The 10423-nt window shown below is 38.9% G+C and overlaps 1 protein-coding gene across 1 annotated transcript; it reads right to left on the bottom strand.

Annotated features, from left to right (window-relative positions):
- Positions 1-2556: 2556 nt before the first annotated feature.
- LOC143848476 (putative serine/threonine-protein kinase WNK9) lies at positions 2557-6762 on the bottom strand. Its single transcript, XM_077357433.1, has 7 exons — positions 6494-6762; positions 6381-6418; positions 6005-6232; positions 5669-5889; positions 5272-5429; positions 4743-5181; positions 2557-4617 (listed from the first exon to the last, which is right to left on the bottom strand). The coding sequence occupies exons 1-7, from the start codon at positions 6566-6568 to the stop codon at positions 3572-3574; spliced, it is 2205 nt and encodes a 734-aa protein (XP_077213548.1). The 5' UTR covers positions 6569-6762; the 3' UTR covers positions 2557-3571.
- Positions 6763-10423: the final 3661 nt, after the last annotated feature.

Below are 10423 nucleotides of genomic sequence, written 5' to 3' on the forward strand. Positions count from 1 at the left end.
TGAGGCCGCTTGTAGCACTTTAAAGAAGTGCTTCAAGAAGAATCGCACATTAGCACCCCTTATACTAGTAAGGGGTGCACTTTATAATTGCTCCCCGCAAGGCCCCTAGACGTAGTTGGGTCGATCACACCCTTCATTGATTAGTAAACCTCCGTGCCGGTAAAGTTAGTACCGCAAGCCGGTAAGATCTCTGAGATTGACCAGCTTCAACAGCATGACACACCAAAAAGGAGGCCCCCATTCTTTTCATTCCATGAATATGAAACACCTAGCGTAGGTCCAACATAATATTTTTACAAGTATTACTTTTCACCAGTGTGGCATGACGTGGGTGTGCTCATTTTTAGTTTTTATTGGGAAAAATACACTTAGACCCCCTGTGGTTTCTGACACATTCAACTTAACCCCAAAAGTTTAAAAAGTTACAAGTAGACCTCCTGTGGTTTCAAAACGTGACAAGTACACCCCCTCCGTCAACTGTCCGTCAATTTAACCTGACGGAAAGACTAAAACTAACCATGGTTAATATTTTGAGGACAGAAATACCCTCATTTGCAGAGGGATTAGGGTTACACCATTTGCCATCGCCGCCGTCGCCCCTCCGGCCACCGCCTTCGTCTCCATCTCCGCCAACCGCCGTCACCTCCACTATAGACAATCAAACCCCACCCCATAGCTATATCAAACCCACATTTCAAGAAAAAAAAAACTATGATAAAAACAAAAAAACAATGCCCTAAAACATTAGGGTTTTTGTGCAAATCATTATAATGATGTGAACGAAGACAAATAAAACTCCTAAATGGAGGGTTTATGTTGAATCAAACCCCAATTTTTAGTTTTCAAGTATGAAAACCCTAATTTTTAGTTGGGAAAGACGAGGGCATTTTGGTATTTTCCCCCACACCGCCAGCTCCGTCCAGTTAAAAAACCCCAATGAAACCACAGGGGTCTACTTGTAACTTTTTAAACTTTTGGGTTTAAGTTGAATGTGTGAAACCACAAGGGGTCTAAGTGTATTTTTCCCTTTTTTTATTTTCTCAGAACGTATAGAAATATATATATATATATATATATATATATATATATATATATATATATATATATATATATATATATAGAGAGAGAGAGAGAGAGAGAGAGAGAGAGAGAGGAAACTGTTGGTGAGCTTAAGCTCACCAAACTTATGGTGAGCTAGCTTGCCCAATCATATGGGTCCCACATTTTGGGGAGTGGTCCAAACCATTCATTTGCAAGGCCTTATCATAGATAGGGGGTGTACCAAAAATCAGCTCCATAGGATCATTCTAACCCCTCCATTTGTGGAGGACAAAAATGGGGCAGATTTGTGTCTGGAGGGGTTAGGATGATCCTATGGAGCTGATTTTTGGTACACCCCCCATCTATGTAAGGGACTTTCAAATGAATGGTTTGGATCATCCTAACAAAGTGGGCCCCCATGTGATTGGGCAAGCTAGCTCACCATAAGTTTAGTGAGCTTAAGCTCACCAACAGTTTCCTCATATGTATATATATATATATATATATATATATATATATATATATATATATAGAGAGAGAGAGAGAGAGAGAAAACCCTAATGAAACCACTGTCAGCTCCGTCCAGTTAAAAAACCCTCATATGAGAAAACGGTTCCTACACATATGTGTAGAGAGTTCTCTACACACTAGCTTAAAAAACGGTGGGGGCCCACATTGTTTGGGTGATCCAAGCCATCCATTTTAAAGGCCCTCACATAGATAGGGTGTCTACAAAAAATCAGATTCATAGGATCATCCCAACCCTACGATTTGTTGAGGTAAAATGGATGTCTTTAAACCTTCACAAATTAGTCCATTTTTTGTCTCCACAGTTCAAATGGTTAGGATGATCCTATGGATCTGATTTTTTGTTGACACCTTATCTATGTGAGGGCCTTTAAAATGGATGGCTTGGATCATCCAAACAATGTGGGCCCCCACTGTTTTTTAAGCTAGTGTGTAGAGAACTTATCTACACATATGTGTAGGAACCGTTTTCTCATATATATATATATATTATAACATCTTTCCAATTTCTACAAATTTAAACTGATACTTTACTTAAATGTTTGAAATACTCATCCAATATATCGGCTAAATATCCAATTTATATGGTAATGGGTTATATTTTCCAGATTTAAAATACTACCTAGACTTAAAAATGATATATTGGTCAATATACCACAAACCCCAAAAACATTGGCCCTGGAGGTTCTCTAAGAAGATAGTAAGGTGGATGGATGAGTTTACGCATTAGAGATTAACTAGTTTTTTCAGTCTCTGATGTTGCTGTCCTTTTCTTGTTTTTTTGGGTTGAATTCAACATTGAGGAGCGTAAAGGCACTTTTAAAAGTTAAAAGAATCTGTGTCTACGTGATCCATGTTTTCAATTAAAATCACTTTTTGGCCATGTTTCAATTCGTCACGCCTCCTAGGACAGGGAAGAGGAAAGAGGAAAGAGGCAAGCACAGAAGTGCTTTATACCATCATTAAAGTGGGAGGATAAGAAGAAACTAAAAAACAAGGCTTCAATCATTCAAAGATACATCTCTACCATCACCAACAGTGCATTGTGCAATCAACTTTACATTAAAAAAGAAAACTATAATCATTTAATATGAATTGGCTTTCATAGACAGTACCCCTTGTTGTAAATGAAGCTTCATGTGAGACCCTTTTCATTTCTCCCTCCCTCTCATAGGCAGCAACATCTAATAATTTCAAACATCAATATTCCTCCATCTGTAAAACCAACCCACCCTTCAAACCGTCATGAAATATTATGAAGCTAGATTCAACATTAGGAGTACAGCATTTTTTAGCCCATGACAGATAAGGCGATAAAAAAGCTGGTTTGAGGAATTGATAAAACCTCTTTCTGGCTAAGTGACTTCATCAGCAGCATCTGCATTTTTGTAAATACCCTCTCATCAGTTGTCCCACAGGGGTGCGCCACAATGTGCGTCTCAGGTCATAGCTAAGTAGCCATATGTTACATTCTCTTATGAGTCTGGGAAAAAACTACTGTATATCCTTGTGCCCGCAACAAACATGCCACTGGCAAATTTTGTAAAGCACTTTGGTTCTCAAATGAACTCTGAAAGCTGTAAAAGCTGTAAAATAATTTAAGGTAAATGGATAATGTACACTGGGATCAATTCATTGAATTGATGAATTGATCACTTTGGACATCCTAGAAGCTGTAAAGAATTACATCTCTGCTCATGTTTTCAGAGACCATTAATTGTCAAGAGGCAAATTGAAAGCTAAGCAGTAGTAATTCTAAAGTTCCCTCGGGAAAAATAGAGATTTCTCTTACATTAATAACTTCGTTGAAGCATAACTATCATCCGTTTAATAGATTATATGTCCAATAATAGGTCCCATTCTTCTACCCTTTCCCCGCAGTTGACTATCCATGGCTATTACCTTGACACCAAAGAAGACTTCAACCCAAACACCTTATCAATGTGAAGCAAATATATAGCTTGAGCAAGGGTCTGGGAGAAATTCAAAGGGCCTTACAGACTTAAACATCAACAGCATCAACTGGAAGAGATCGTGCCCGGTGAAGAGGGTGTGGAAGCAGGGCTCCTGTATAGAAACTCTTAGCAGTGAACATGTGCTCTGGACTGCAATCTCTGATCGCCTCACAATGTCGGGCCCTTTGGGTCTCCGAATCGGGGAAGCTATTTCGACAAAACCCTCTAGTAATATTAGCAGGATAGATTGTCTTTGTGGCATCTAAGTTTCCGCTATCATGAGGAAAATGGAGGAATCCTCCAAACTGTTGATTTCTGAGCTCTCTCAACTGCATCTGATACTTTGCTTTGAGCCATCTCAATTCCTGTCTGATCTCATTTTCACAATCACTCGATAAAGAGTGAGTTGATGAAGGGTTGGTTGGGGCTGAGTGGTCACCGAATTCTGTGGCTTCCAAACATTCAAAGTAAATGGAACTAGAACAAGATTGGTGCACATATTTTCTTGAATTGGATTCTATGTGATCATTCAGATGTAGTAAGGTTTCATCCTTGGCAGAGGTTGACTGATTTAGTCCATCATTTTCGTCATCAGAATGTGTATGTTCCGATCCTTCGGAGCTCAATTCGGGACCTTCGTGTTGAGCCCAAACATCTGTAAACCGTAGGCCATCTGACTGGCTTGACACCACAGGTGCACCCTCTGTTACACACTGCTCGGACCCTTCGACTTGGTATGTAATCTCTTCAAATCGGCCATGCATAGCAGAGCACCCAAGGCGACAACAACGAATAGCTTGCGGGTTTTTACCATCTGGATTGTTTAAGGAGAGATAGTCGAAAAGGGAATCAGTTGCGAAACCATTGGAGCCACATTGGTGACAGAAACTCGAAGTAGAGAACCCATGGGTTTCTTCTATGCCTGGCCCTGGCTGCCATTCGGGTACCAATGAAGATATCTCTCCATCGATCATTTCAGCTATTTTAGTTACGTCGTGATCAGTTATATCTAGTTCCGCAACCATTTCAGTGGCAACACTCAATGCCGTATCAGTTTCGATATCAAAAGGGAAGTATATGTTGCGTATACGCCCTGCAGAACAAATTGTATTAGTGGGTTCCTTTTCCTAATGATAATTCAACATCGAAAACTAGAATAACCCAACAGATGCATGGTACAATTGTGAATATATTAGAATATGAATTTAGATCACCGACCTTCTTTATCTGCAATCCTGAGCCCAAGAAAGATGCCCTCATCATCTCTCAGCCTTCCCTTGATTGAGATGTCCACATTTGCAGAAGGCTCATCCTCTTCTTTATCAAAGAAATCAATACCATGGGGTTCAATTCCGACACCATCGTAGCCCCAATCATTCTCATTTTCATGTGAGTAATTATCAGAGTACCCATTGATTAAGGAGTTGCTACTGAGATCCGAGTCGAATAGAGGTTGCCTCATAAGGGGGCCGATCTCATCAGTGTCTGTCCAACACTCAACCATCCTTGAATTGTAACTGGAATCATCAATGTGGAGAAATGGATCCTTCAAAAGCTCTCTCGCAGGGAGCCTCCGAGACACAGTTGCCAAGCATTTCTCCACAAACTGCCTCACTTCGGGATCCTTGACTTTATACAGAGCTTCTGGCCTTTTGCCCTGTGGAAAACACCAATAATCAACGCCTAATTCGGAATAAGATGCAATTAGAGACAACAAAAGAAACTGAAAACCAGTGTGAATTCATACAGAGATGACTTTCTTGTAGATCTGAGCAGGATGAGTGCATTCACTGTATGGGTAATCAAAGGTGACCATTTCCAAGATGCACATCCCAAAAGAGTAGATGTCCACCAATTCATTGTATTCCTCTTCGTACACCTCCGGCGCCATGAATTCTGGTGTGCCTGTGAGAGACAAACCCCAAAGCATTTGATAAACTTTCAACCAAATGGATCTTGCTGGATCAGTTTGATCAATCACCAGTAACAGATAAGGTTGTCTCAAAAACACAATCACAGAAACAAAAGAAAAAGGAACATCGAAAACCAGATATAAGTTATTCCAACCTTAAAAATCTCCATAATTTTAACATATCAAACAATACAACCGATGATCTGATAATATATTGATAATTCCTACTCACCAACACAGTGAGCAGCATGGGATTTCCGAAGGATCGCCGCAAGACCAAGGTCACCGATCTTGACCTCCCCTTGGTTCCCATTAACAAAGATGTTGTCACACTTGAGATCTCTATGAATCACAGGAGGGTCATGGCTGTGGAGATAAAGAAGGCCCCCCAAGATCTGCCTACACCAATGCTTTACTGCTCTTATGTTGACCCTCTTGTGCTTTTGCCTATACCTATCACAAAAAATACACATCAAAACCAAACTCAAAACTTCTGAAGCCTAAAAACTCACCCCAACCACACATAAGCCCAAAAATCATCATGAAAAAAAACCCAAATCACACTTACTGTCTGAGAGTCCCTGAGGTGAACATCTCAGTGACAAAATTTATGTTTCTATTAGCAGTATCAACCCATGATGAATAAAACTTCATGATGTTTTTGTGTTTAAGGGTCTTGAGGAGATGGATTTCACAATAGAGCCTCTCAAGATCTTCAGGGCTCTGCAGAAAATCATAGAGCTTGACCTGGTTCCAAGCCACTTCAATCCCTTCAAATTCATCAAAAGCTCTATAACTGCATCAAAACCCAACAAAAAATTGACCAAAAAAACATCAAAGATCAACAGAAATGAAAAAAAAAAAAAAAAAAACCCACAACAAGGCCTAAAAAATACTACAAAAATTGTGAAGGGTAGGTGGGTAATTTGAGAATAAGAACATACACTGTCTTGGAAGCTCCTTTGCCAAGGATTTCATTATACTGCAGGCACAGAGTAACAAATTCAACCCAAAAATTATTAAAAAAAAAAAGAAAAAGAAAAAAAAAGATCAATACCCGGCCATATCTTCCAGTGGGATCAACTTCAACAAAATCAGAATAATCTGGTTCAGGAGGTTTAAGTCCTAGCATTTTAAGTATAACTTTCTAGACTTTCTGCCTCAAAAAACCATGAATATTAAAAGGAGAGAGGGCAAAAAAATTTGGGTGTTGTTTTATCAGATACGGAAAGAAGAAAGAAGGTCTCAAGTAGAAGAGATTAATGTGAAGAAGAGAGAATGAGGGAGAAGAAGAGGAAAGAAAAGAAAAAAAAAGCCTCGATGGGTTCATCAAAGAACAATGCTTTTTTTCCAACTCATAAACAATTCCGCATTTTGGGATGGGTACGGAACAACTATAAAAGGACAAATTAGGACAAAAACGAGGGTCCTCCTCTTACTTTCCACCTCCTCCATTATCTCTTTCTCATAAGCAGCTGTAAAAACTCTCACTTTCAAGCAAACCTGCAAAAAGACAATCTTTTTCTTACCTGTAACACCTACATGTGGATGGATGAGATGGCTCGTATATAACTCATAGGCATTCCATTTACTCTGGAAATTCTCATTTCTCATGTAGTTATTTTAATTGCCAATGGGGGACAACAAAATACGAGAATTGCCAACTGCTCTCACACTTTTGAAAATTTGTTAAAGAGGGTTGATAACCCCTTTTGAGAGTTTCATAACCCCATTTAGAGGGTTGATAAACCCCTCTTAGAGACTTCATAACCCCATGTCGTCCCTCTCTAGCAATTTTTCAAAAGTGTGTCCTCCGTTGGCAATTCTTGTATTTTGATGTCACCCTTCCGTAATTTTTCCTTTTAATTTTTCGGCTAATCTATATTCGGCCCCCTTTTTCATCCCGATGCCACCTGTTATAGTGCATTTATGACTACTCTTTTTACACTAGTAAGAAAAAACGGCAAATATTCATTTCTTTTACTTTCCCTGGTATAATTTACTCTTATCTCTGTTTGATTAGACGTAAAATGGGTGTAAAATAACTTTTTTCATCCGTTTTTTAATTTTAAGTGGAAGAATAGGCATAAAATTTGTTTTACACCCGTTTTCAAGTGAAAAAAATAGGTCTGAAATTTGTTTTATACACCCATTCCATTTTACTTTGAAAGAAGTGGGGTCCATCTGCTACCCTAATTAGTTGCTCACGAGATCTTCCGGAGATCTTCCCAAGATCTGCCCAAAGCATGCTTGGTTGCCATTTTGAATTAAAATTTCCTTTGACAAACATCTTCTATGTTGGAATAGTGATATAAAATCACATGGTAATATTTTCTTTTGAAGGGACATTCTTGGAATGTGTTTATTACGTTTACTAAAGAAGGTTTTATCTTTAGTTGGGCCATTCTTCTAAAAAAAGGATTTTGGGACTTTTCTCGACAAGAAAAGGGTTTTCTCTTTCCAAGAGTTTATTCTTCTTCTTCTCTTACAAGGGCTTTAATCCATGGTTATTGGGGTTCCTTTTATGGTGTTTTTGGGTTTGTGAAGAGGGAGTTGTCTTTTTGCTTGATTTGTAAGAAAAGGGTGTTGGTGGGATTTTCACAATTGTTGGAGAGGTAAGGGTTTTAACCCTTGTTTGTAATTTTTCATTATTGATAGTGAAGTTTACTTGCCGGATTGCCCGTGGAGTAGGCCAAAGTACCGAACCACGTAAATCTCTTTTGTCTCTTTCTCTCTTGTTTTCTTTCTTTATTTCCATACACTCTAAATTTGGGCACATACTCGTTTGGACTAATTCTGTGGGTTGCCGGAGACTATTTGTTGTTGATAATTGGTTCGAGTAGTCGCCTATAACCGGATTTCTAGCGGCGGGGTCTTGCTGCAACATTCTAGATATCATTATTGCATTTTTTTTCCCTAAGTTGCCGCAATGTTACCTTCTATAATTTTCTTCTGATCTTTCGCCATTTTTGTAGAATTTGGGTGGGAGATTAGGAGAAGATTCTTGTCTTATTCTCTTTTCCCTCTTTGTCTCTCTTCCCTTTCTCTCTCATACACCCTCTATTTTGGTAATGACACCCCTACATCTTCCGCTAATCTTCTCACGGATTGTCACGCAACAAAACACTACTTACCACTCTTCCGCTAATCTTCTTCTTATTTTTTGTTTTTCTGAGCCATCCATTTTATACTTTAGAGTATAGATGATGGCTAGGATCTGGCCTGGCTATAGATTCACGTTAGAGAGAGAGAGAGAGAGTAATGGTTGCAATAATAAGTACAGGTGAGGCCTACCTTGTTCAAAGATCTAAATAATTCATTTGTTGTGCCCCACCAGAGGTTCAAGGAGGGAGGGAGAGAGAGAGAGAGAGAGCAATCCGTACTGTCCTGCACCGGTTGTGGCTTCACAAGGATTGAAACTACAGCCTCAAAGTGGAAATATAAAGCATTGGTTAATCGAGCTACATATTAACCCTATAAAATAACACCCCTCCTATCTTTTTAATTACATTTACCAACCCATCAACTCGATGTGGGGCCTATCATATCTGGGCAAAAATATATGTCCATGCGCGTATAAAATAACAGCAGTCCTACCTTTTGAATTACATTTACCAACTCATCAACTCGATGTGGGGCCTATCATATATGGGCAAAAATATATGTCCATCCGCGTAGCTACCGGTAATGGGGTTTGACATAATTGCCGACCTCGTGTTTGATCGAACCATAGTTTCTAATAAAGTCAGCTATTGTTGGATCAAATATCAAAGGTGCGGCACCTTGATTAATGGCATCTAAGTGCGGACACCGTATAAAAACTCCATATTCAATCTTTTCCACTATCTCCATTTCTTTCGACGTAACAGTGGACGTAAAATTTGTCTTATGTTGTAAAAATGAATATCAAACAAATTTTACGTCCATTCCATTTTTACGTCGAAAGAAACGAGAGAATGAAGGAAAAAGAAGAACAAAAGTGGTTGATAATCTTAGGAAAGGGGTGGAAATGATGTCTTTTCTGTGCCCTTTCTTTTGGTTGGATATTGATAGCTTTATTGAAGAGAGGAGTGCAACGGGCTGGTACAGATATCATTTACCTACTAAGGGATTTGCTAGGCAATTTCTCGGAAAGCCATTCCGCGCCTTACTTTTGCTGTTTTGCATAAGAGAACAGCCGCCTGAAATTAATAAGACAAAATCTACATGTGTGGCTGTTCTCTCCTGCAAAATTGAGTGGCAAACTAGCCACGAAAATGGGTTTCCCTGAAATTGCCTACAAATTCCAGCTAATAATTATAATGTTTTGATGGCATTAGTTCTTTCGTGTGGGCCACTGATTGGTTAGTTTTGTTTTCTGTGGGCCACTGATCAAACGATCACTGTTAATTTTCAGCTATGGCCCATCATCCGTTAATCAAGTGTACTACGTAGATGGCCAGATATCATTCTCTGTCTGACTCTCACCACTGATATTAACTAATGACAACCTCAAAGGGTCTTATCTTTTGTCTTGCCACCCTATGACAAATTAAAAGTCCATAGAGCCCGCTCAGTATTTAATTGCATTTTACTCAATTTGCCAAAAAATAGAAATCTAATTCTCTCAAATGAAATTTTTTTTTTTGAATGGGCAAATAAATAATATATTAATAAACGGTACGGAGGAAGTCCCGAAGGGATTACAGGAAAGCAACAAAAATAAACATAAACTCTACATATATCAAGAAACCGGAATCTTAAGGGAGGAGATAGTCAAACTGTTCTAAAACCACCCTAAATGAAATTTTCTGACTAATATTCAAAAGAAACAAGTGTGTGTGCCAATGGGATGGACACAATCACAGGTTTAGCCAAAAAAACAAAAAGCGGATAGGCCAAATTTAGATCTTATTCCATTATAAGATAAACTTTTTATTCAATTAGCCCATAGGCCCTGCTAATTAATGCATCTAGAAACATGTTTTGGGTGAGGCGGCCATACCAT

This window comes from Tasmannia lanceolata, unplaced genomic scaffold, assembly GCF_043159265.1.
Source record: "Tasmannia lanceolata isolate RefF3 unplaced genomic scaffold, GAP_Taslan_0.1 ptg000003l, whole genome shotgun sequence".
In the NCBI taxonomy this organism is placed as follows: domain Eukaryota; kingdom Viridiplantae; phylum Streptophyta; class Magnoliopsida; order Canellales; family Winteraceae; genus Tasmannia; species Tasmannia lanceolata.

Coding starts and splice junctions, on each gene's coding strand:
- LOC143848476 (XM_077357433.1), bottom strand. CDS start 6,568: ATGCTAGGACTTAAACCTCCTGAACCAGATTATTCTGATTTTGTTGAA. Junction 6,419..6,493: donor CCACTGGAAGATATGGCCGG/GTATTGATCTTT, acceptor CTGTGCCTGCAG/TATAATGAAATCCTTGGCAA. Junction 5,430..5,668: donor CCATGCTGCTCACTGTGTTG/GTGAGTAGGAAT, acceptor TGTCTCTCACAG/GCACACCAGAATTCATGGCG.